Source organism: Crinia signifera, chromosome 2 (assembly GCF_055691185.1).
Source record: "Crinia signifera chromosome 2, ASM5569118v1, whole genome shotgun sequence".
Classification (NCBI taxonomy): Eukaryota; Metazoa; Chordata; class Amphibia; order Anura; family Myobatrachidae; genus Crinia; species Crinia signifera.
Genome location: NC_139218.1, coordinates 282,548,456 through 282,576,389, shown reverse-complemented (window position 1 = coordinate 282,576,389; position 27,934 = coordinate 282,548,456). Strand labels below are relative to the sequence as shown.

The following is a 27,934-nucleotide window of genomic DNA, read 5'->3' as shown; positions in this document are numbered from 1 at the left end:
AAACAGTGATGAAATAAGAAGAAAGCCAATTGCTGGACTGAGGTGGGGGGATAGCTGCTAGGAATCCGCCTGCAACTGTGGAGAACTCAGTAATTGCTGGAGACAGGGAGAGCTGGGGGGCTGGGCTGAGGTATCCATGTATAAATAGTGTGATCTCAAATTGAAAGGCATAAATAACAGCAGGAGTGATCTAACCCTATGCAGTTCATCCTCGACGTGAAAAAAAGGGGGAGAAACAATAAAAAGCTTCCAGGGGACGTGGAGATCTCCTAGTGCAAACCAAGTGGATCTCTGTGGATAGGTGCTACAAGATCACAGGGCAGCCATGGAAGAACTTACAGCTTTTGTATCTAAATCCTTTGACCAAAAAAACAAGGATACCAGTGGCAGTGGCAGCAGCAAGAAGGAAAGCATTACATACAGGGAAGTTTTGGAGACGGGCTTGGCTCGGGCCAGGGAGCTGGGGAACTCTGATACAAACCTCCAGGACATTACAGAGAACAACAACCACTGCTCGCTGCATCTCTACAAAGAGCACACAGACATTGACAAAGACAAGCTGAAAGACTACAGCACGACCAGGATTTCTGAGGGTAAGTATGTGAAAGCTTTATGGATGTAACACGGCAGATCTGTTGTATTGGATTCTCTCTGCTGTGCTGGAGAAAGGTCAGGAAAAAGTTACAGCCATATAGAGACACACAGACATGCAGTGCGTGCAGAGCCATTATTATTAGTATAATGCTGTGATCACTCCTGGCAACTGGACAGCTTCTAGGAAACATACTCTACCAACACCATGACTGCACTACATTCAGCACAATACTTCCCACACACAGCATGAGCGCGGAAGGATCATTTCCAGTTATTTGTCAAACAAATACATTCAATCAATATGGACGATTACACACGATTTACTCCATGCAGGACATCGTATGCAACCAGTTGTTACGATCTAGGGATAATCAGAAAGTATGATCGCAGCTGGGCTGCATGCATATTATATACTCATTAGCTGGAAGCCCGTACCTTAGTCACTGCAGATTAGTTACAGCGGGGATGGTGCTGGAGAAATATGTGGCTGACATGACTATTTTCGGCTCTGCTGCTGATTGTGGTGATGAAGTTCCCGACTGTGATAGGAAGTGATACTGTATGACAGTGCGGCCCAGTTCTACCGTGCTGCACTCACGTCCAGCCTATACAGTACCCTCTGCTGCACCCAGTCTATCAGCCTATACAGTACCCTCTGCTGCACCCACTCTATCAGCCTATACAGTACCCTCTGCTGCACCCACTCTATCAGCCTATACAGTACCCTCTGCTGCACCCACTCTATCAGCCTATACAGTACCCTTTGCTGCACCCACTCTATCAGCCTATACAGTACCCTCTGCTGCACCCACTCTATCAACCTATACAGTACCCTCTGCTGCACCCACTCTATCAACCTATACAGTACCCTCTGCTGCACCCACTCTATCAGCCTATACAGTACCCTCTGCTGCACCCACTCTATCAGCCTATACAGAACCCTCTGCTGCACCCACTCTATCAGCCTATACAGTACCCTCTGCTGCACCCACTCTATCAGCCTATACAGTACCCTCTGCTGCACCCACTCTATCAGCCTATACAGTACCCTCTGCTGCACCCACTCTATCAGCCTCTGCTGCACCCACTCTAAAAATTCATCTCCCCAGAGCCATCAGGAGGCCAGACACATGAGCAAGACGCACAGAGCAGTGTCTGACCCGGGCACACAGGTGTCCCTCTTTCAAATTGCTATCATGGCTGTTCCATGCTAAGGAAAAAAAAAAGACATATTGCAAACAGCCTGTAAAACATGTGGCTCTGGGGGAGAGGAGGCCAAAACGTTTTCATCTGGTGTAACTCAAGGTGAAACTAAATGAAAAACAAGACATGTGAGAGCAGGATGAGGGGAGCATAAATGAGGTTTGTGTTACTCTGTTTCCCTTGTGCTAGTAAACACCATCTGTGTGAGGCACACATTGCAATGTTCATACATAGACAATCACATCTATTTATAGATCTGTTCATTTTGCAAAACAAAACAACTTTATAAGACACAACTAGTGTATTTCACTGCAGTGTGATGGGCCAGTATAATCTCCCACGTATCTGCACATATACTACAGACCAATCCTCACTACATTCACAATTTCATAGAGTTGGGTAATGTAATATTCAATGCAATGGCAAATGTCAGCGCGTGGCCATTCTAGTGTAATAAATCACAGCGCCGAGAAGATGGGATCGTCATTGTGTAATGAAATGTCAGTATACCGCCTCGGTCAGCTGTGCTGCTGGCTGCCACTGCCCAGCACGCTGGCTGTAATGCCACTTGCATGCATTCCTTTCAGCCTAACTGCAAATGTAATAAAGTTTAAGTGTAGTGGAAGAACAAAAGGATTATAAGATGATTAAAACTACCTAGAAGTACTCTATAAACACATGGAAACAATTACACAATCCATTTTCTTTACAACCTTTGCAATGTTAATTTTATGTAATGGATTACACTAACATGAGAGACGGTTTTGCATGAGGGTTTAATAACTGCTTATAAAAGAAAACGTCATGTACTTGTCCATTTATATAATAGGAAGATATTTGTATCTTTAGGCAAAAACTAAATGATAAGATCTAACGCAATGATTGTACACGAAAACATTATTATTATTATTATTATTATTATTATTATTATTAATATAAATAATACTTATATTATTATAATAACGATATTAATAATAATAATTAGTAATAATAATTATAAAAACTAATAATAATAATAATAAAAATTATTATTATTGTTATTATGTTGCTGATTTCGGATGCCATTATTTCATATATTATTAGTATATTACGAGTTAAATATATCAGTCCAAGCGCATGGATGTGTTTATAGGCAAAGTAAAAGGTTTGGCACTTGACTATCATATTCCTAATTGAAGCTCCATTAACCCCCTCCAGAGCACTTTCTTTTCTCGCTGATTGAAGAAGTAGATAAAAGCAGGGATTCGGTACAACACTGTGCTGTGCTAGTGTCAGACGAGCCCACAAAGAGGATGACTAGTCTATACACATGCTCTAATATACAATGTACTATATAGCTGTTACTGACATCCCCCTATCTATCTATCTATCTATCTATCTATCTATCTATCTATCTATCTATCTATCTATCTATCTATCTATCTATCTATCATCTCTATCCGACCTCAATCCTCATCGATATTTATGTGCACGATTTCTGCAATATATTTTAGCCGTTTATGGATATTGCACGTGGATGAGAAGTGAGATAAGTATCAGTCCTGACATATAAATAGATCACAATGTAAAAGAATACGAGCCCCAGAGAGGGAGCCGCAATGTAACATTTGCTGTTAATCTATTTATCATGTGTAATGAACCCAAATTGCAGAGTCTGCAGTGCCATCGACTGGATTCATTATCATTATTAAATGATTGCAAATAGATACAAATGCTCGATCCCTTTATATTTGCATGCAGTATGTCTACAATTGATCTCTGCGCCCGGGCGCCCTACACCGCTATTGGACTAATAAAAATCGATTGAGAATACATTAGAACATATCTGTGAGAGCGGAGTAGTTCATGAAATACATGGAGGATGGAGAGTAATTATTGAGATCACTGGCTTCTACCTACCGAAGGACAATCACATCGCATCGATCTTTGTTTTTTTTTCTAGGATCAAATAAATATATACTGTATATAATTTTTTTTTTTTTTTTAAGAAAATACAGGTTGTTAATTGAAGTTCATGCACTGGGTCATTTGTCAAAGGGGCTTCTCCACTTATTGCAGAGAAAGAGAGGGGGGAAGAGGCGCATGTATCACAGAGAGGAGCCGTTTGAAGCAATAGGGGGATACTGTTCCATAAACCTTGCTGGAGTAGTGAGAGAGGAGTATGGCTTTGATAGCTGGTCCCCACCGAGCTGTCGCTTTAATGACACTGTCTTCATTCTTGCCAGGGATCTACGAGTGTAAAGACAAGAGAGAAGACGTGAAATCAGAGGATGAAGACGGACAAACCAAGCTGAAACAGAGGAGAAGCAGAACTAATTTTACATTAGAGCAGTTAAATGAACTTGAAAGACTGTTTGATGAGACTCACTATCCTGATGCATTCATGAGAGAAGAGCTGAGCCAAAGGTTGGGACTGTCTGAAGCCAGGGTACAGGTAAGGAGAATGCGATCGTACGAACACACTGTTCAATAGATATCGCTTACAGCAGATGCCCTGTAAAAGAATGCTGTACATGCATTACGTAGATGGGTTAGTATTATACAGATACTCTGTCACCAGAGAGAAATAGGATACTGAATACATGAAGTGTCTTCCAATCTGGCAAATAAAGATCTGTGCAAAACGTGTCTTATTGAAAAATCATTGGTGAACCTTTCTCAAAATGACAGAAAATCTACTAATATATATAAATATATATATATATATATATATATATATATATGAAAATATTATATATATGTATGAATATATATATATATATATATATATATATAACATTATTATATTTATTATTATTATTATTATTAATAATAATACAACAACTACTACTACTACTACTACTACTACTACTACTACTACTACTACTACTATTATTATTTCATGCATTCTGGAACATATATTTTAATGAGGGATAATAATTTGGCTCCTACTAGTTGCGGCTTATAAATGATGTGCTAGCAGCATTCAGGAGATTTTAGCTCCATACATACTTACATATCTGTATTCTGTAACAACAATCTTTTGGCACAAGAAGCAGAACCCGTCTTATTAGTTTTCAGCACAGTTTTCCACCTTATGTCGTTGCCACCGACGAATAAAATAGGCCTTTTTAAAAGGTTATTTGGCTGCTTTGGGCTGGATTATCATGAGCCGGGGGGTAAAGGTGCCCCAGCTGACCTGCTTGACAGGCATATGGATTTATGACATCCAAGCCTATCCCATCTGCTCTCTCGCTGCTTTGAAAGTGCTGGAAACACAATCCTGAAAATTATTATTTAGTCAGTAAAACGTATTTACGAGCTTTTAGCTGAGCGGTCAACGTTTATGACAGGACGCATTGAATTAAATCTCTATTAGACATAACTTTTCCTGTCTAAGAATTAATCGATCAAGATAACAATTCAAGGACTTGAAGAAAAAAAATAGAAAGAAAAATGAAAAGTAGAATTGTATTTAAAACAAGTGCAAATGGTGCATTGCAATTGCATACAGGAGGGGAACCGCCACAGGTATCCCACTCTATAACATTGAATGCAATTAGGAAATCATATAGTATAATCAATAGTACATAATGTACGTGTTGCTGCCAGGGAGAGTTAAATAGTTAAAATATTTATAGAAATATTTACAAGGACAACATATTAATTGCAGAAAAATGCTTATAAAGAATATGTGAAATCTGCAGAGCAATTTTTTTTAATTTAGCTCTGGATAATTTCATGCACAGAAATGTTCTTATCAAATATATTATTTTATCTACGCCCAAAATGTGTCTTACTACAAGCTCACAACACAGTTACAAGGGATGTAGGTGTGCTGTACTCTAACCGTATACAAGATTGATCTAACCACACTACTTAAATGAATTTAAGAAAATATATAAATTTGTGTCTTTTTTATTTAGCTAAAGGAGATATCAACTTTTATGTAATTTCCACTCCTGATGTTCATGATGTGTAATATCTTCTACTGCCTTGATGTTCTGTTCCTGTAAAAACAAATTACTTGTAATTTCATTTTGCACTCCTTCTTTTAGTACTTTATGACAGAGTAGCACCTAAACAGGATGTTCAAAGTTGCAGAAAATTGCTCTTTAAACTGTTTTCAGATCTTGAAAATCTCAGCCAAAATGTCTATATTGATTCAGGTGGGGACATGAAGAAAAACATGGCAGGTTTTTTTTTTTTTTAAATCTGTTTGCATTAAAAATAGTTGGTCATTTTCAGAAAAAGGAAGCTAATTGTGTGAGTGAAACTAAGAACATTCCTAATAACAAGTATTAGCAAATGAAAATAAGAGGTCGATTTCGATAGGGGGTAGGGGAGGGGGGAAGATATGAAAGTAGAAGACAGCAAGGCATTTTTTTAATACTTTCTGGCTTGTTGTAATAACCCTCCTATCAGCACACACTGTTCTTGTAGTTAGAGGATACAATTTCAATTTAGAGTGGAAATTTGCTGTAAATAAATTGATGTTCCTATGCCTGCCTGGTCCTTATTAACCTTTTATTTTTAGCGTGTCCTGGAACCCCATACCACCCAGCTGTCAGGGTTATAATTGAAAGTTATGAGACCACGGTGAGGAGCAGGCAGTAATTCAATTACAAGAAATATCTCTTGGTTTATGGTGCACAGCTAAATTAAATGTCATTATTCACTGTCTCTAATGGAAATCAAAAGGAAATCAGATTACAGTATTTGTGAAAGAAATCACTGAGTGATCCTTAATGAAGAAATAACTGTCTAAAACAGTGTACTGCGCTTTACTTAGCATATTCGTGCGTAATTGGAATTGATCGCAAATCGCGCCAAGACTGATTTATTATTGCTTAACCTAGTGGCTAATTTATCACTATTATTTCTCATAACTTGATTTTTTTCATTTCCCATGACTGAAGTCGGTTCATTTCTCACTCTCAAGTCGTTTTATTATTTCCAAAGGTGCCGTGCCAATGCGCCAGGAGCCATTTACAGCGCACACGCAGATGCCACCATATCAGTATTAGATAATCATATTACACGCTGCTTATTACAGCTCTCTCTTTGTCTGCAAGATCTACATATACAACAGCAGAGTGCAAGTCCTCCTCCCGGCCCCAGTAACTTTACAGTGGCCATTCAAGCTGGGTGGGTGCTGGTGCATGACTCAGATAGACAATTTAGATCAGTACCATGGGGCTGGTCAGAGGTCATTGATGGGCACGTCAGCTACACTGAACCCCTATAACACAGAGCATGTATTAAATCTCCATTCAGTGTCAGAGAGGAATGTCCAGGCCGGGAATGTAATCACATCTAGCATAGCGTGGCATTGCACTGCAGACTACTGAGCACTCTGATGATAAATGCCTTAAGAGAGTTTCTTTCCACTAATTACTGACTTGTAAATGGCCGTCATTAAGGCAATTGAACAAAGCTTGGAGGGGAATGCAATGCAGACAGCGCAGATAGTATTAATTAAACTGTAGGATCACTTGAGAGACATTAAGAATTTCCAATTTTGGGCATGTGTGCAGTAAGGACATAGTGTAAATGCTATAGATGCACTTGTGGTAGATCATAGCATAGTGGTATTGCAGCTGTCAGAGCCTATCATCTCCCACCTTTCTGGGATTCCCTACTGCTGATTTATTGACACTGATATTAGGAACTAATGATCCTGTATATTGTGTCTGCAATCGATGTTGATTTTTATGGAGAGAAAATGAAGGAACATTTCTCATGGGTTATTAGTAGCAGAAGTACGCCTCCATTTGCTTACTTATACTTGAGAGCTGTTTAGCAGGCATTGTAATACAGTCAGTCTAGGGCAGTATATTTCATTTAATCACCCTACACCTTGTAAAAAACCACCCCGATTGTAGCTATTGTGTGAAGTTGCACATATTAAATAAATCACACTGCACACTGCACACCGTCCTAACTGCTCAGTCTGAATCCATGTTAACTCTTCTAGAGGCATGTCCCTGATGTCTCACCTGCCTTAAGCACGAATATTAAGTGATTTGGAACAATTAATTAGACCACATTTCAAGTTTACATGCAAAATGTTGTATTTTTGTATATAGATGACGTAAATGATTTTGAAAATAATGGGAACATTAGCTGGTGCATGTTATTATTATTAAATGGATAGTGGTCTAGAAAAGTAAAATTATGCTATAATATGGACATTTTGTAAAGTAAAAAAAAAACATTAATTTAAAAGCAAATATAAGACACTGACCAGATTTGGTATTTTTAAATACATTTATAGATTACAGAGGGACTCTGCTATTTGGCAATTTGAGACAGATGTATTAAATCGGATGAAGTGATAAAGTGGTGATGAAGTGGAAGGTGATAATGCACCAGCCAATCAGCTTTGTTTGAAAAATGACAGATAAGGACTGATTAGATAGATAATGTTATGAAACAAAGGGCCAGATGTATTAAGCCTGGTAAAGTGATAAAGTGGTGATAAATTGGAAGGTGTTAACGCACTAGCCAACCAGCACCGAACTGCCATTTTAAAGCACAGCTGATTGGCTAGTGCGTTAACAGCTTCCACTTTATCACTTTACCAGGCTTAATACATCTGGCCCTTTGTTTCATAACATTATCTATCAAAATCAACCCCTTTTAAACACAGCTGATTCACTGGTATTTTATCACCTTCCACTTTATCTCCACTTTATCACTTCATCCAATTTAATACATCTGCCACAAATTGCCATATAGCAGATATAATTGTCAGATATAATCTGGCCCTTTGTTTGATAACTCTATCTATCTATCTATCTATCTATCTATCTATCTATCTATCTATCTATCTATCTATCTATCTATCTATCTATCTATCTATCTATCTATCTATCGCACATAATTGAAACAACAGCCATACATTTCTCACATGTATAAATGATTGGCTCTCAGTTGTACACTATCAGCATTACAAATTATGAGCAGCCTTCAAGGTGAAATAATGTAAGCATTTGGAAAATGCATAATTCAGTTTTTCTGTCAAATGACAAAGTTTGAGTGTAGAAAATAATTAAGCAAATATAACAGGTATTTTATATTTGACCAATAGATTGAAAACACATGGAAACAATGTAAGTCTAAATTGTTATATTTTTGGGTGTAGACAAACTCAACATATTTACATTATATGATGTAAATGTAGTAAAGGGCAGGTTTAGTTTATTTTTTTATTATTATTTTGTCCATTTACATGCTTACAAATATAACACACAGTACTTTTCAATTATTTATTGATTTATATTCCAATATTCATGTAATATAAAGAAATATAAATATAAAGGCTGGAGCAACAATGTATGTATGTATCTATCTATCTATCTATCTATCTATCTATCTATCTATCTATCTATCTATCTATCAATCATCTGCTACACACAATTGGAACATAAATATTTATTATTTACAGTCTCTTATATAGCGCAGCATATAACGATGAGCTTTACAATTAGAAACAAACCGACATAGAGGTGGGAGGGCCCTGCTCGCAAGCTTACAATCTATATTTGAGCTTGCACTCCTTTCCTCTTAGGTGTGAGTATTTTCAGACTTAACTGGGTTGCACAAAGTGTTTTACAGTAAATAAAGGATTTTTATGAGGCGGGTCACACCCTTTATTATATCATCCTCTCTCTCTCTCTCTCTCTCTCTCTCTCTCTGTATGTATATATATATATATATATATATATATATATATATACTCTGTACATTTTCATAATTTATATATTATTTGAAAACAGCTTATAGATATTTTTAAAAGTGAAAATCAACACTTCACATAGTCCCTCGAAGAGAAGGCATTGTTGGGACCTCTGCTTAAGTGTAAAATGGACAGAGCTGCCCTTGGTGGGTTACCCTGCTGTTAATTTACTAAAAGGTGAATGCAGCATGAATGTACGTTAGAGATAATTGATAACTATGAGAACCAAATTGTCAGTACCTGCTGTAACTTAAACACTGGCCAGACTACTAACACTGCTAATTGCATGTTTTTCAGTACTGTGAGAACTTCCATTTGTTGTCTTGTCGTTGTTTCTACATTCACCTTTTTAGAACACAGCATTATTGTCATATTGTAACTATGGATTTAGTATAACTGGTTTGGAAGAGGACACGAGAAAAGACTGCATTAGTACTGCATTTGTACATCTATGTACTATGAGAAATATTTCACAAGCAATGAATAAATAAATAAATTCTAGTTAAATTAAGTATATACAATTACCATGTAACTATTGCTATACATGCATTAATAATCACATTTTTTTTTATCATACAGGTTTTGTGCAATATGTACTATGGGCCTGATTCATACCTGTTTGCTAGGCTGCGTATCTTCTCAGCATAGTGAACAGGAAAAACATTGCCCGCCGGCCAACTGAATGCCCGCCCCCACATCGCCATGTAAATCCTCACATTTGCATGCAAGGGAAAGTGTACGCTTACACATCCCCTCGCATGCGTGCCGCATTGGTGAAAAATCATTTGATGGTCGCTCACTGTCACCTGTCTAAACGGTCTATAATTTCCGACAGAGATGGCCGAATTTGCGGCGGGCGCTGATGACATGTGATGTCAGTTATCCGTCCTGAGTAAGCATCGACATGCATGCGTTTGCAGGCGACCAACCAGTGTTTTCATAGGGACACTGATGAAAGGCTGGTCGTTCCCTGCTCCAGCCCCCTGCTTGCCCCCTTCCCTCCCTTTACGAGTGTGGTACTCACTGAAGGCGTTCGTTCAGAGGTTCTGCACATGAGCATATTCGCCCTTGCGCATACAAGACAAGCACCATCGGGCAGGGGAGTAAATTCGGACCTTGCCACAGGTTCTATTCTCCCTCTGTGGGGGTTGTGGACCCCCACAAGAGAGAATAGCCCCTGTCAGTATAGATCCCCCCTGTCGGAGCACCAGTAGTCGGGATTCCGATGTCAGTATACTGACTGTCGGGATTCCGATTGTCGGGCAGTCATCCGGCACCCAGTTCCATAAACACAGTGTTGGTATAATTATTTGCAACTATAAATTGCACCTATATTCAGCAATTATGATGTCGGTTGGTCTGTTAACTATAGATGTATTTAATACATACAGTTATACCATTTCTGAACAGTTCCTGTAGGATCAAGACCCTAAAACACTAAAATATGTTTTATAGGTATGGTTCCAAAATCGAAGAGCAAAATGTAGAAAACAAGAAAATCAAATGCATAAAGGTGGGTATGGTGAGTACCTCCAAATCCGCTACACTTTCTTTTCTCTTCAATAAATGTGGTATAGGGAGCTTATGGGATATAATAGTTTAACACTAAATATTGTTGATAGACATTTCATGGAAGGCATTGGTGATAATTTTGATAGATTGTTGTGCATATCATAGGTCTCTTTTACAGTTGGGAATAGTCCCGCTTAAGGGTGCACCTAAATAATCAATGTTAAAACAGGGGTAAAAACACAGCTTTATATTTTATTTTGTTTTGTTTAAAATCAGATGGATACATTAGAATGACTTTCACCCAACCAGCCAACTGTGTGGTTGATTGGTTTGTTGGAATGCAAATCTCGTAAGGTATGGCAGCAAGTGACAATAAGCAATTTGCTCCCAAACCTTGGAAAATTGTTTCGTTGAAATGGATTTAACCAACTTGTAAGAGTGAGTGTTATCAGTTTTCCAGTGTTTGGGAGCAAATTGCTCATTGTCACTTGCTGCCATATCTTACAAGATTTCTTTTCCAACCAGACAACTAGTTGGATGTTGGATGAAAGTTGTTCTAGTGTATACACAGCAGACTCATTTTAAACTTGCCTCCCCACTCCTTCAATTCAACATGGATTTGCCAGGATGCAAAATTGAAGCTGTTTATCTGAATCTGGTTATACCTGACACCAAAAGTTTACTTCCCTGTGCCAGCATTTACAAGGTTCATTGGGTCTTGCAACAATTTGCGTACACCAGGAACCCTTTACTGACTCTTGCTCACTCCTTCTGGCAGCATGGTGTTACCATGGGACAATATGCTACATGCCCAAGTAATGACATCGATGGCAGGAGAAAAGAGAGTCCCCCAATGTTTTCAATATTTTTTTTCTTAGATACACTGGGGCTAAATGTATTAGCCTGTGAACTGCTGAAGATGCAGTACTGACCGTATTGTAAAAGTGGCAGTTATTCACAAGGCAAAACCAGGTAGGATTTGCATTGTAAAAAATTGTCGCTTTAAAAATGTAGGCAGGCTCGCACAAAGTCACACACCTCTGTCAGCTCACAGGCTATTACATTCATCCCTTGATGTTTCTTCAGAGAGGCAGTGAGGTATTCACAACAGCACAATGTCTATGGAGTAAGCTGAAGCCAACTCATTGTTGCCACAATGATAACAGAAATAGTGTTAGTGCAAAGTAGTCAATACACTTGCTATTGGAATATTTATTTATATATTCTCTTTCTCTTATAGGTGTCATTCTTGGAACAGCAAGTCATTTAGAAACATGTCGAGTCGCACCTTATGTGAATATGGGAGCATTGAGGATGCCTTTCCAACAGGTACACGTATAGAAAGATCTCACTACTCTCAAAATATCAATAATGATATCAATGCTGTGTTTATTATTGGGGTGTCAATGGGAAAAGAACATCAACCCACATAATAGCTAGGACATGGTTTGACAATTCTTCCTCACTAGTTTAGACATGATGGGGGAAATTTACTGAGATGGGAATTAGACTTCACATGTGATGTTGCTATAGGCAACCAATCAGAATCTACTTCTTTTTTATTTAGCACCCTCTCGAAGATAGTAGACAGCATCTGATTGGTTGCCCATAGCAACATCACAAGTGAAGTCTAATTCCCATCTTAGTAAATTTCCCCTGATATATATATATATATATATATAAAATGTTTGCACAGTGCCCATATGTTTATAACCAAACACTATATTATGGCCCTCTCAATATTCAATAGATAGAGGTTTATGACATGCTTCTGCTCTTTCTGTCTCTATCCTCAGTTATGCCTTTGACAATGACAAGTAGAATTTTCATGTACATTTGAGATCAAGTTGTAATATATCTTAAAGCTTTTAGCTAATAATGGGGCAGATGTATTAAGCCTGACGAAGAGATAAACTGGAGATAAAGTGGAGATAAAGTAAAAGGAAATAAAGCACCAGCCAATCAACTTTGTTTGAAAAGGAGATAAAGTGGAGATAAAGTAAAAGGAAATAAAGCATCATCCAATCAACTCTCAACTGTTATTTTCAAACACAGTTGATTGGCTGGTGCTTTATCTCCAGTTTATCTCTTCTCCAGGCTTAATACATCTGCCCCAATGAACACTATATATTTTCCAGAATGGCTTTAGAATTTAGTACAAATTTAAGCTGCATTTTTTTAAACTAACTAGCTTTTTGGACCAGTATATGTCTCTGCTCTGTCCACTGTTCACTCTATTTAGCCATGCCCCTTCTCTTTTGCAGGGCTGTAAACTTTGGGCAGGCTTGGGCACCTGGTGGAAGGGGAGGTATCTATTAGATTAAACATACCTTCCAACATCACCCAGTTTAGGAGGGAGTTTAGGAGGGAGAAAATGCTCTCTACATGGACTTTCCTCTTAATATAATTGACGTCACCTGTGTTGAACTATTCAATTATTCAGAAAAGTATTTCAATACAGGTGATTGCAATAGAAATTTTAGAGGAAGTCCAGGTAGAGAACATTTTGGGGGAAATTTACTAAAGGAAATTTGTAAAAAATAGGTGTAAAAATAGGTGTATTTGTATCCAGAAATACACTTATTTTTTACATTTACTATCCCGAAAATACGGCTATTCGTATTGACAGAACAGCAATACGAATTGCCGTATTTTCGGGATAGTAAATGTCAAAAATAAGTGTATTTCTGGATACAAATACACCTAATTTTACACCTATTTTTTACAAATTTCCTTTAGTAAATTCCCCTTTATCTCTCCTGGAATGGGTTATGTTTGGAGGTATGGATTGTGTATGTTAAATATAAACCATTGGTGTTTATTACATTTAAACTAATATTGTACTGTTTATGGTTCCCCTAATTGACAGACAGCTATTTCATTAAAATATCTTTTAGTGAAACAAAAAAATTAACCTTAAAATATACATAGAAACATAAAATCTATTATTTATCCTGTAACATGCAAAAATAGCATCAATCTCTAAACTGCTACAGCTATGTACAAATTAGAAAATGTGAACCCAGTACAACATCGCAGGTGATGGGATCTGGTGCGAGAGCTGGTATCGGCGAGTGCATACACAATTGCAAATGCCAGCAGCGATGGCAGGAGACATGCTGCATTTAGTATACATACTGGGACAGTACACAACCAGGGGAAGAGGAGTAGAAGTTGGGATAACTGGATCAATGCAGGGGCCTACAGACAGGGCTATTTCAGGGCATTTTCTAAGCGATCTCATTAGATCACTTCGAAAATGCCCCAACTTTGCTCCATGTGTAGGAACCATAGCGATATCGATGCGCGGCCCCGCTTGTTGCTATAACCAGTATACTCACCAGAGAACACTGGCCTTGACACATCGCTCAGCACACATCACTGTGTGCTAAGTGATCTATCCGGGCAATTCTAAGCGATCTACATTGCTCAGCAACATCTCCCTTGTGTAGGCCCCTTTACAGCTTTCTCCCCCACCTATCTCTCCTCTGGTTGGGAAACTCCATCTGTAGCTCATGAAACCTGACACTCCTGTGTCTCTGCTTGCACTGCACACTGTCTTGATTGGATTCTGGCTGTCTGGTTTTACAATTGCACAAGAGGGAAAGATAGTGACACTACTGTGTCCTGGCTGGGAGCCCCATTACACAGGGTGCTGGGGTAAAGTATCCCCTGTGGCACCCTTTAATCTGGCTATGCTCTGATGTTCTGCCTAATTACCCCATTATGTCCTTGTCCTCTGAACTCTGTCCCACCTACCCCTGTTTCCATACTCCCATATATACCACATTACTGGTGTTTGTTCTCATCTCCTAAGTTTGTCCCACCTCTTTTGCATTTGAAGCCATTAGGGCGCATGCAAGCTCTCACTGGACCTGCATTGTGGAGATGGATAGACCTTAAATTATTATACAGATATAGGACAGTATTATATAAATATAAATTATGTATATATATATTAATATATATATACCAGATAGATAGACCCGGCACTTAGGTCTTAGCGTCTATCCAATGTCGGACTAAGGGATACTGTGCTCCAGTGCCCACTTGTAGAGAGGATATTGCCGTCCTTCCAAATGTACATGAAGAAGAAGTGGCACTCAGAGTCTGACAAGTGGTAAAGGTGTGGACTCTTTAATCCTTAGAGATCCATATCAACGTTTCGGGGTATGGGGACTCCTTCATCAGGGGACCCCTTCATCAGGATAATAACATCCTAATATTATCCTGATGAAGGGGTCCCCGTACCCCGAAACGTTGATATGTATATACTCACACACACACACAAATCAAACTCTGAGCTGACTTTTAACAAGTTATGTGTTATTTCATATATGAAGGACACAGGGCAGAAAACCAAATTCATTTATAAAAGGCATGCAAGGTCAAGTCTCTTATTTATATAATGTACAGTACAGGAATGTTATCAAATTTAATACAACATTTAAAATGAATGCCAAGGCAATGACATCATAATACCATATTTACAACAGTATCAAGTGTCCTAACTTTTTGTATATATGTGTTGTTGACATAGGCATATATGTGTGGACATTATATTAATATAACAAATTCTTAGTCAGCAGTTCACTAACTTTTGAAGATTTATTTTATGTAGTTTTGATACCCAAAATGTTTATGTTTTTTTCAGGGGTGGCCAAACGGTCCACATTTTCCAAATTACCAAGCTGGTGCACAGCTGTAGTCATTACTAGCTGTCACATGCTGCATTCATTCCTACTATAGATCCACAGGTTGCCTGAAAAACATGAACTGTTGGTAGATCAGTGGACAGTCTGTACACCATCAAATATAAAGTCTGCTTAATGAGCCAATAAGGGTGCCCATCCAATGCATTCGCTCAAATTATAACTTTCCCATATATATATTTATATATATATATATATATATATGCATAGGAATCCGCACACAATTCGAAAGTTTATCCCGGTAGTGCTCACTCCAAGGCACTAGTCCACAATATAGAGATTTGAAAGGAGGGCACTCACCAATTCGCAGATAAAATTTTTCAATTTATTCAATTCATTAAAATATTGAACCTCAAACAGTCGTCAACGTTTCGGTCCACATTTCAGACCTTCTTCAAGACTGACAGCAAAGCAGCAAGAGATCATACTCCAACAGAGACTCTGTTGGAGTATGATCTCTTGCTGCTTTGCTGTCAGTCTTGAAGAAGGTCTGAAATGCGGACCGAAACGTTGACGACTGTTTGAGGTTCAATATTTTAATGAATTGAATAAATTGAAAAATTTTATCTGCGAATTGGTGAGTGCCCTCCTTTCAAATCTCTCTCTCTCTATATATATATATATATATATATATATATATATATATATATATGGAGTAGAAACCTTGTGGCACTCAAAAGACTTGCACAGCGTATTTAGAGAAACAACACGGACTCAAATTGAATCGGTCCGATTCAATTTGAGTCTGTGTTGTTTCTCTAAATACGCTGTGCAAGTCTTTTGAGTGCCACAAGGTTTCTACTCCATATATTTTCCCCACCAAGGGGATTGGGTGCACCTTAAGCAGTTGGACTTCAATTACACCTGCGAGTGCCGGTTATAAGGACACACACACATATATATATATATATATATATATATGATACTTACCAGTCTCAGAGTGCAGCCACATCCACTAGTATATATATATATATATATATATATATATATATATATATATATATATATATATATATATTATATATCTTCCTCCCATCCAATCAGATGTTCTTCCACTTCCCAACACCCTTAAAAATATATATTTTTTAACCTTTAGTGATTCCCCCAAGATTTACTTAAATTAATTATTGTGTTGCCTAAATTGTGCAGTTTTTTTTTAAACTACTAGTTGTTTGCAAATTGGTACTAAACTGTATCAAAATTGCAGGCTACTTTAATTTAATATTTAAGTGTGAAATGGCATGCTATATATTTTAGCAAATCTCACTGCTCTTATTTTATAAGCAAAATTTTCTATGACAGAATTTGCTCATTTTTATGAATACACTTTTAGTATAACCCATTTTGTAAAAATTCTAAATATTGTGTGCATTTCTTTAAGTATCAAAGCTCTTCTTTGTCTGCTGTTAAACAGATAAATACTGCCACTCATTTTCACAATATAATCAGGACTTTATAGGAGTCTCTTGGCCACCGAAAGTCATATTGACTAAATTATGTTTGTATGGAGAAAGTGGCAAACTGCGAGCATACATGTGGTTACTGGACAGATGTCCAAAACAAATGTTTTCAATCAAATTCATTTATTTTTGGCCATTTCAGCTAGATTTTATGGTAGAAAATGTAGACAAACACAAGCACCTTATAACAAATTTACACTGTGCCACACACAACCTTAGAAGAGGCTGCAAACACATTTCATTTTCTCTCCTAGTAATGAAATACAGCCTCATAATATCCTGCATAAATTACTGTTATAGGTGGGCTAGGAAAAGATAACATTAAGTCTTACAAATAAAAAAATCACTGTTAATGCTGCTATTAGCTGAGTTTATATCTTATGCCAATTTATCCAAATTATTCATATTTTCACTTACATTTTATACATTTTAAGTATGGTAAATACAGCTTTCAATAATGTTCAAGACACCAAATTGCATCATATGCAAATAAATGGTTTAATAAAAAATACATTCTTAATACATTTTACATATATAAAACATGTAACACTTTACATTTTAAAATTTGCTGAATGGTTTGTACGATTTATATAACTGTGCCTGAGAGCTGTAAAAGTTTCAAATTTGTCCAACTACTTAAAATGCCACTAATCCTAAATAACAAATATTTAACATTTGATCCATGATGGTAAATGTAATCCAGAAAGATCCTGTTAAAAAGTAAAGTACCCCCCTATTCCATCAGCTGAATATGTCCCCACATATTTTGGTATTTGATGCTTCTTGAAACACTTTGCAGTTATTTGAGTTGCTGTGACATAATTGAACGTGTTGATCAATCTACCAAACCACATAGTAGAAATCTGCATAACAAGTCTGCATGTGCACAATCACTTTCTTTGTTAGAATTGTACAGAAGTTTGAAAGTGCATTGTGGACATATTTAGTTAAGTTACATTGGGGCAGATGTATTAAGCCTGGCGAAGAGATAAACTGGAGATAAAGTGGAGAAAAAGTGGAAGGAGATAACCCACCAGCCAATCAGCAGTGTTTGAAATATGACAGTTGGAAGTTGATTGGCTGGTGCGTAAACTCCTTCCACTTTTTCTCCAGTTTATCTCTTCGCCAGGTTTAATACATCTGCCCCTATATATCAGGAGTGGCCAAACTGGTCCTCGAGATCTAACAAAAGTTCATGTTCTCCAGGCCACCTGTAGATGTCCTAGATAATTGGATGATCTTTACATGAAATTTTTAATATGCAATAATTAGAAATACATAATAGGGTATGCGACCAAGATAAGAAAAATTAAAGAATAAGTAAAAACTAAGAACAATGGTTTTGTAAGAATCTACTTCCACATAATAGCAGCAATTAAGGAGAGTCCATTCCTATTTGTGCCCAGCAGTGAGTAATTGGAAACAATATTTACCACCCCTGGTTGTGCAGGGATGTGTTCCAAACTGAGTCCAAGTGGTTGGTCCAAAGATGGCAAAAATCACTGATGCCACTGGATGAGTATTTTAGAATGTCTACAAATGGTGCAATATTGTATCCTTGGTTTCCAGATGGAAATAGTGCTTGAGGAGTGGTCACCTCTTAGGATCCAAATGTCCCAAATAATTGCGGTGGGAATCAATAAGAGGTCCTGATGGGCTGGTCTGGACTTCAATCCAAAAATGAATAGGGGGGTAGCAGGTAGCAGCAGTGCCCGACACATTTTGCTGCACTGGGCAGCTTATTTTACAATATTAGCCCTGCACTTTTGTATTTTCTTTGTTCCATTATATACAGGCCTAACTAACCTGTTTTTAGCAGCTGCTGACAAACCACTTTTTCCAAGCGCCACCAGTTCCATCCCCCATAAAGGGCCGGTTTATTTTTTCTTTCTACACCTGTAGAATGTGTCAGAAAGAAATGAATGTAGCACTTGTTTGAAAATGTGACGTTAGTAATGTCTACACCTGTGCTCCAGTTAGGAGGTCTGGAAAACATGGTCTGTTAGATCTTAAGGACTGCATAGAATATAAAGTCTGATTTTTAGTCTTTTATAAAATACATAAATAGATATGAGCAAATAAAGGGGGTGGTAAAAGGGAGATAGGCTTAACTCTAAAGGCCCATAAACAGGTGTTTTACCAGCCAAGTGATTTACTTTCCACAGTCTACTACTGTGGAAATTGGTTCACCCTCATGAAAGTCGCTCGGCCTTGCGAAAATTGCTTATAAGTGATTTTCGGAAAGCAATTTTCACATAATTGCTCTGCCTACAGACTGGGAAAAAACACCCAGGGTGTATGCACCTTAAGATCCATCTAAAATGAAAATTTGCACAAGTCCTGAAGACTTAAAGAGTTTTTTTTTGAATATTGACCCCTTAAGTGCAACAAAATTCAGTATGTCCGTTTTTTATTTCAATTGTGATTGGGTCTGGATTAAATTCAGAGCATTGTGAAATTCTGCATGTCATTGACAAAAAATACTTCAGTCTAATGTCACACTGGTTGAGCCACTCTATTCATTTGTACTCATTTGCACAGTTTAGGTGGGAAAGTGAGCATAACATTTTTGAGGACATAATGGAAATTATGTCCATTATCTCTTTAGAATTGTCATTAAGTTGATTTTGAGAAAGTGTGATATAGATAAAGTTCATAAATGATTCACATTATAGTTTTATCAGTATAAAATTGCATTTCATAATCTCCCACAAGTCACTGAGTTGTCAACCCTACGTGCATTTGAATGTGCTAAATGGGTATGGTTATGTTTTTCATTAATCATTTTTTTAATGCTACTTATACCTGCTTCAGTAGAGTATAGTTAGTCAAAACATTTGTTCTTTACTTTTTTAAATTAAGACTTAATTAATTAACAATACATAAGTTATTGACTGAGATTACAATTAAGGAAATATTAAGGTTTTGTTTTTTAACTTTTAGATCCTTAGATAGCTATCAGCAAGTGATTTAACAGACATTCACAAAAACGGAACATGCTCACTTTTATATGCTTACAGCATCAATAGCATAACACAGCTAATTGTATCATACAGAATACACAACAATATTTCTAAGGGCAATATACTGAGGATATCTCTGAATCAATCCTTATCTATTCTTGTATATCAAGTATATCAAGACTTAGGTCAACCAAGTCATTTTCCAGAAAAAACATTTTACTAACTATTAAAATAAATGAAAAAGGAAATAAGTAAAAAAAAGCGCTGCAGTTTAATCTGTAAAAAGTTTTATCCCACTCCATTTATTAGTATTAGTTTATAAAAAATAGCCTAACTAACATATCATGTTAAATTTTAAATGTTCTATTTCAACACATGATTTGCTGTCCTGTTCCACATTAAAAAGAGAGATAATGTAATGTCTCAGTTTTTGTTGTGTTTAAACTCTATACAACCTGCAATTAACCATGAAACCGGCAATATTATTATAATATCCACAAATGTACATTTAACTCACTTTAATATAAGCATCCAATTTTGTTTTTAAACAATCTCCCAAAAAAGCATATATTCAGAGTATAAAATATTTTTTTTATTTTCAGCTAATTTTCACTTGGCAGTGGCCACCATATTTAGATTTCCGCTGGGCCAATCATAGCACATGATTCTGGGTGGACATGCATTTTATTGGCAATTACGATTTCACATATACTACTGCAGGTATGAGTTTTTGGGGCAGGGCTGGGCTACTTAATTTGAATTATATTAGGGTTGTATTAAGTCTATGCACCACTACAGAACATATTATTGACATAGCAAAGTTAAAAACTACTCAAATAATTATAATATTTTACTATGTATGCTTAAAAATGTATACATTTAAAATAGTATAATATAATTTATAATTAAGCATATGTTATTTAAAACAGAAAATAATGGTAATATGTCTAATAACACATTTAAATAAAACAAAAATACGCTATTAATATAAGTTATGAATATGCATTTATGTGAATTCTCTTTAAGCTAAAAATATTCATTAGTATCTATAATTTATAGAATAAACTAATTACTAAAACAACAATTTTACTTTGTACTACAAATGAGTACTAATTTCTATTAGAAATACTTTAATATATTGATTGATATCCTTTCTTTGTACTTTGTTCACTAGTTTGTTTGACAGGAAAACAAAAATATTGGAAAAAGTTTAATCATAGACTAAAGCCTGACATTTCCCTTTTCCTAGTTTAGAAAATGAACTGTAATCTAGGCCTTTTAAAACCAGGCCTAGGTTACAGATGGAACAAGTCATGTAAAAAATTGGATTGTCATTAGTTTATTTTACATACAGTAATTTGCTATATAATTTAACATTGAGTAACTTGCTTTCAATTAGATTAGGATCAGCTTGATTTCTTTTTTTCTCAAGTTTTGAAAAAAAAAATATATGTATGTGTGCATGCATGCATATATCTTGAATATTTAAGACCATTTTTGAAAACACCCAGCAGAATCATATTCATTTGAATTCTACTTGTGTGTTTTCTAGAAACTGGGAATGTTATTACATTTAAGTTTACATAGTTTCATCTGTACTAATTTTGTTTGTGATTGTAATCCCGCTATTTTATTTATTACCAGTTCTTTGAATAGTGCACACATAATCCGCAGCATTTTACAGAGAATATTTGTCAATTCTCATCTTTCTCTTCCCCCTAAGCATCTATATTCCTTACAAATAAAGCTACCAATATATTTTAACACAGATTCCCATTTGTTGACTAATTTAATAATAGCCATGATATTCATCACGTCTATTCTTCAAAAAAGAGACCAAATACTGTAAGATAGAGTGAAGCATAACTTTTATCTCATCATGTAAGACTCATACACTTGCCTAACAAATCATTATCAATTGATGACTTACAAATGTATTTAATTATTAAAAATTGCAACATTATTTGATTATGAAGTACATGCGAGAGAAATGACCATTAAAGTTTAAATATTTCTACACATTGTGAAAAAAGTTGTTTTCTTTTTCTTTTTAAAACATTAAGAGTATAAAATGTACAATATGTAGTAATAATTACATACACAGAATAAAATAAACTTAAATATGCCATTTCTGAATAATAATAATAATAACAGCGACAAATGAGCTTTGCTAATGTTAGTATTAATAGAAAAACACATACTCTATATGTATATATTTAATTGTAAAATTAGTAATATGAATGTATTTAAATTATAAGATCATTTAGGAAGAGGTACACTTTCATAATCTAATTTAAGAAGAGCTAATTATGCATTACCAGTACTCTTCAGAATGCATGCAAAATGTATTTTCAGAAGAGGATGAATAAACACTTCCATACAAGATCTGATTTTTTAAAAATAGTTTTATACATTTCAAATAAATTGCTATCCACATAATCTGAGAAAATAGATTATACCGTTAAATATTTGCCATTTCAAATGATTATTTGCTATAATGGAGTAAATACTAAATAATGATAAACAGGGATATATATATATATATATATATATATATATATATATATATATGTGTGTGTGTGTGTGTGTGTGTGTGTGTATAGAATTTTTTTGTTTTAATTATGTATGAAACCTTATAGTAACATCTTGTCACTATATAATGGAATTCTTTGGCCTAACTTAATTTCTGTAAAGGTTTTTCAGTGCATTTTCACAATTCAGTGTCTACACCACCTTCATACATATATTTAAATATAAATAAATATATATAAATATTTTACAGTATATTAATATTGGGTTTTTAAATTATATTATTGGTGCTGCAATATTTTTATCAATGTTGCTATTTCACACCTTAAAATATATTATTAAAAGATTATTTCAGTTTGTGGAAAATATTTTAGTAGAGTCAGCAGATCATTACCAATAAGTAAGCTTTTTTGTTTATTCTTTGGCACTTTGCTTCACTGGTATCCCGATGTATTCTAATATCCTTTTCAAGACGCTTTAAATGTTCCTACAAAAATATAAACCAGTTGTGTGTAATGAAAAGTTATGAAGTTAGAAATGTTAGAAAGCAATAAAAGGAGCAAACAAATTTGCAAACAGTATATAAATTTGTTGAAATGTACGGCTTTATTCCTGTCACATAGGAAAGGGAATTTTTTTGGGGCTGATTAAAAGTTGTGACTGTGCATATAAAGTAGTAGAATATCCAATGGCTATTGTACCTATCTGTTTATATGTGTGAGTACTGTATGTATGTGGGAGTATATATGCGTGGGAGTGTTTGTATGCATGTATGTGTTTGTGTGTGTGTAGATTTATATTGCAAAATAATTTTTATATTCATTACATTTTTTTTCTATAATTGTAATGTGTAAAAGCTTACAAAGTGTGATATATAGTATGAATTTAGATGAGTGTTAATTAAGAACTTTATTATACATTTCCATATGAGTTTCCACTACAATAAAATACAGATTTTCAAAACTTGAGGAATTCCTCTATATACAGATGGAGCCCCTTTCGTTGTTGCCCTGCACCCGCCAGGGACTCCATTAAACTGGGACGCGCGTGCATCTCACGCGCACTTGGGTCCCAGTCTCTCGGCGGCTGGGCAGTGGGTTAGGGGGTGGGTCAGGGCGGCAGTGGGCACTGGCTCTGTCAGCGGGGGAGGCAGCGAATGGCCGCAGGGAGCTCCCTCACCACAGGGCACGCAAGTGTCTAGTGCGCATGCACCCCCTGGTGGGAGCTGGTGGCTGGTGGGGGCTGGCAAAAGATTCACCAGCCCCTGCAAAGATGAGCGATGCTACATCTGTACTGTAGATCATAGAAATATATTATTGATGGATGAGCAGTTTGCATTAAACAAAATATGCAGATTGGGCCTTATTCAGATGTGGCTACTATGTTTTGCGCTCCTCAATTGTGAGCATATGCTAGAATGGGTATAAGCTAACCTGAGCATAGGGATGCACACTGCTGCCTTCTCTATTCAATCAACAGCATACAAGTTCTGAAACATTGATACCATTGTAGCAGATAGCATTATCACGCAGATTCTTAGGGGGACATTTACTAAAATGGGAGTTCTATTTCACATGAAATGTTGCTATGGGCAACCAATCAGATACTATCTATTATCTTCTAGAAGGTTCTAAATAAATAAGAGGTAGATTCTGACTGGTTGCCCAAAGTAACATTCCATCTGAGATAGAACTCCCATCTTAGTAAATTTACCCCTTAGTATCTCTGCAGACACACAGGCTTAACAGCTCTCCGAGGATGCAAAGGACTCTCTTGCAGCACAATGATACGTCAACATTTGGCTGGCCACTCTCCATTACACCGCCAAACAATATTAAGTTTTCATGAATCCCTTATTCTGAGCGCTATCATACTGCAATCGCAGTGTGTGCAGTGTGGCTCTGATGCATGCACAGTATGAAAACATTGATTGACTTGTGTACTTCAGATGCTTTGAAACCATATCTAAATGAGGGCCATTATGCCACAAATAAAGATAATACAGGGATCCACAAAAGGAGATAATGTTCTGCAAATATGTATGTTTTCTATATGTGTAATAAAAATTAGGATTACTTGCACTAATTTATGTGATTTATAAAAGCAAGTAGTGAGTTCATTTATATGTTTGATACATAACACAGAGTGTATTAACCCTTTGAGTGCCAACATCTCTGTGAGAGATGTGCAAAATACCAGCTAAAAATATTGTGGAAAAAAAAAGATTATATTTCCTATAAAAGGTAAACATAACAGGTCATTATGATGAATAAAAATGTTTGTCAATTTCACACCAATTTTGACAAATTCACTTGGCACTCAAAGGGTTAAAATCCAAAACCAAACATCCAGTGACAATGTAATAGTCAGTAATCACCTTTTATGATTTTGTGTATATGAGTGGACATAGTTATATTATGCTTAAAACAACTAAATGTGACCTGTGTTTCTTCTTGCTTTTAGGTCCAAGCTCAATTACAGTTAGAAGGAGTAGCCCATGCACACCCCCATCTTCACCCACACCTTGCTGCCCATGCTCCTTATCTAATGTTTCCTCCTCCTCCTTTTGGACTTCCAATTGCATCACTGGCAGAAACAGCATCTGCCGCAGCTGTGGTCGCAGCTGCTGCTAAAAGCAACAGCAAAAACTCTAGTATTGCTGACTTGCGACTCAAAGCCAGAAAACATGCAGAGGCTTTGGGGCTCTGACAATTTTAGCCATTGGTAAAACCATGAACTGACTTCCTTATTTCCCTTTCTGCCATTATTTGACTCTTCAGATGCCAAATGTGTTGGTAAAAATGCTTTGCAAATATCAAAAGAAAAAAAAGAGCCTATACCTGCTTCTTTAGAAGAACAACACAGAATATGGAGGATTCCTCTGAAAGACATAATTTGGTTTAGTTCAATAAGCTCAAAATAAGCTTGAATTACATATTGTGATATTTCTATGATGTTTTGCGAACACAATGATTCTGAACCTCAATGACCGAAGGATACAGTTAAGAAGTGAAGAACCTAGCCTTACACAATTTGGAAAAACATGATAACATTTGAAGTGGAATGAACAATAGAAAAAAAAATGGATTTTTTTTTATAACCTTGACAACAAAAATGGACTTGAAAACAACACTATTGGCTGCTTTCAATTTTTCTTCTGCATGTGTCTGGAAAAAATAATGAAAAAATCATATACATAGATCACTATATTGTAGATAACAGATCATTGGGGCTGGTCTCCATTAAAATGGCATCTCTTTGCTGCCAATGGTATTATTTCACTGCCGAGAATCTCTTTCGTTGTAGTTACAGTTTCCCAAACCTATAATGGAGTTTTGAATATAAAACAAAACAAGACTCACCCTGCAAAATGTGTAGCACCCTTCTCACAAAAGCAGGCAGCAATAATGTATTTTTTTCCAATAGTCATATATTGGAAAAGAGAAATAAATGCTATACTTCACCATTTATTGGTGCTTTCAGTATTTGAAAAGAAAATATTTAACATTTTACCATAGAGACAACATATTATTTAATATTACTTAACATCATGTGCTTTGTGCCATTTACTTGTAACCAGTCACCATGCCCATAATACAGAATTAGGTAGATTTGGAAATTCCAGAAATGTTAATTTATTGGAAAAGGAAGACTATGGCAAAGCAGTGTCAGGAAATAGTATTGATAGAGTTACTTCTAGTGAGATGCAATTATGTGCAGTAAAGTGCAATACTGTAAATATTATAGATTTAAAGAATCAAATCTTGAGATGCAGATAAGTAAATTTGCATTCACCTAGGCCCAGCCTTTTGTGCTTTGCTTGGGTGCAGCAGTTCATTTGCCAAATGAGTGTATTCCATGGGAATGGATAAAATAATATTGTCTTCTTCCTTGTTTGAAGAAAGCTGCCATGGGTTTTAGTAGGTCAATGTGCCATATTATAATGATCTCAGCTAAAAGTCTGGCAAGATGGTTTTAATCTCTGTTTGAAAATATTTTTAAGTACTAAATAAATAAGTGGTCAAGTCCAGAATCAGACCATTTTTGGGTAAATGCTGGTTATAGAACACATTGCAAAAATAGGGAATTCATGTTAATACAAATACCAAAGTGTTTGCTTTTTAAAAAAGATAAAAATAATTTTCATATAAAATCATTTGACTGAACACCATTTTATAATTTGATCAAACAAAGAAATAGCATTTCTGTTAAGAAACGAAAACCTGACAAAAGTATTTCCCTTTTAGTTTGGCATTTGTGTTACGTATAGACCGACAGAAAAATCAATCGTTTCTTTGTAAAATATGTAAGTGGATGTTTTATTTATTATTCTGTTTGAAATTTTATAAATGTGTAATATTTTAATTATGTTGAGTGTAAATTTTACAATGCTTTGCATTTATTTTTATATTTTGGAAACCTGTTGCTTTTGCAAAATGTTGCAGGCTTATAGCCAAATCTGCAAATCTTGACTTTCTTTTTGTCATTGGCTATACCCATATAAATGTAGCCCTTTTTATTGTAGCTAGAGACATTGCTGCCTGTGAAAAGTTAATTACATTAATTTGAATAATGTATAATACATTTTGGTATGACTTGTTTGATCTTTTCATGCCAAATATTTATTAGCATCATGTCATCTAGTACAATTAGTGGGGCTGCATATATACACATTGTATGTCTGGGTTAACAGACATTTCAGGGATCGTAGATAGGAAGACTAATAGCCTGTCCAAAGTCAACTGTTATTAAAATCTGTCATATTGCATACTTTTACATTTTCTTAGTCTAACTTCCATACCAGCATGCTACAACACAAATTCACTAAAACATGTTACGTTCAGTTTGAGAGTGTATTTTGGTAATCACATGGTATGAATGTTCATCTCGTACAAGTGGGACATTAATAAATGTATAAATATTAGCAATTGTGGACTTAGCCAGTGCTTAAACATACTTTTCAGATGTCTTATGAGTCATATGACTTGAAGTTGCAACAAAAATTTCAGGAACCAATTTCAGATATTTCATGGCAGCGTTTCTTGTCTTCAAGCATAAAATGCAGGATGTGGCATTACTAATTTGCACCATTTCCATACAGTTTAAAGAATGGAGAACTGTTTCAATAACACATTTAATGTGTTACCTGCAGGAAACAAAACATGTAATAGCTATGGATCTGGTACGTGTGTATTTAACACTCAATTTAACAGAATCTTAATAAAAATATTTTGCCATACA

At 35.9% G+C, this 27,934-nt stretch overlaps 1 protein-coding gene and 1 long non-coding RNA gene across 4 annotated transcripts in view; one reads left to right on the top strand and one right to left on the bottom strand.

The window, feature by feature from the left end:
* Positions 1-2,601, bottom strand: part of LOC146057468 (uncharacterized) — a 6,242-nt gene extending 3,641 nt beyond the window's left edge. Inside the window, exon 1 of the long non-coding RNA XR_014469728.1 lies at positions 1,030-2,601. This is a non-coding gene — a long non-coding RNA (uncharacterized LOC146057468). The remainder of the gene's footprint in view (positions 1-1,029) is intronic.
* SHOX (SHOX homeobox) lies at positions 14-27,934 on the top strand. 3 transcript variants are annotated; one of them, XR_014469727.1, is made up of 6 exons: positions 14-593; positions 4,023-4,231; positions 10,973-11,030; positions 12,270-12,358; positions 20,767-20,884; positions 25,157-25,293. XR_014469727.1 is itself a non-coding variant. In XM_083168732.1 (5 exons), exons 1-5 carry the CDS (start codon positions 326-328, stop codon positions 25,400-25,402), a joined length of 870 nt encoding a protein of 289 aa, XP_083024858.1. In that variant the 5' UTR covers positions 23-325; the 3' UTR covers positions 25,403-27,934. The 3 variants fall into 3 exon arrangements, 2 of the variants coding, with proteins under 2 accessions (XP_083024858.1, XP_083024857.1); XM_083168732.1 differs by lacking the exon at positions 20,767-20,884 and having other exon boundaries at positions 23-593; positions 25,157-27,934; XM_083168731.1 differs by lacking the exon at positions 20,767-20,884 and having other exon boundaries at positions 28-593; positions 10,973-11,039; positions 25,157-27,934.

Bases quoted from the DNA above. Each gene is read 5' to 3' on its own strand.
- SHOX (XM_083168731.1), top strand. From the start codon at position 326: ATGGAAGAACTTACAGCTTTTGTATCTAAATCCTTTGACCAAAAAAAC. The intron at 594-4,022 runs GTAAGTATGTGA...CATTCTTGCCAG, and splicing joins CACGACCAGGATTTCTGAGG to GGATCTACGAGTGTAAAGAC. The intron at 4,232-10,972 runs GTAAGGAGAATG...TATGTTTTATAG, and splicing joins TGTCTGAAGCCAGGGTACAG to GTATGGTTCCAAAATCGAAG.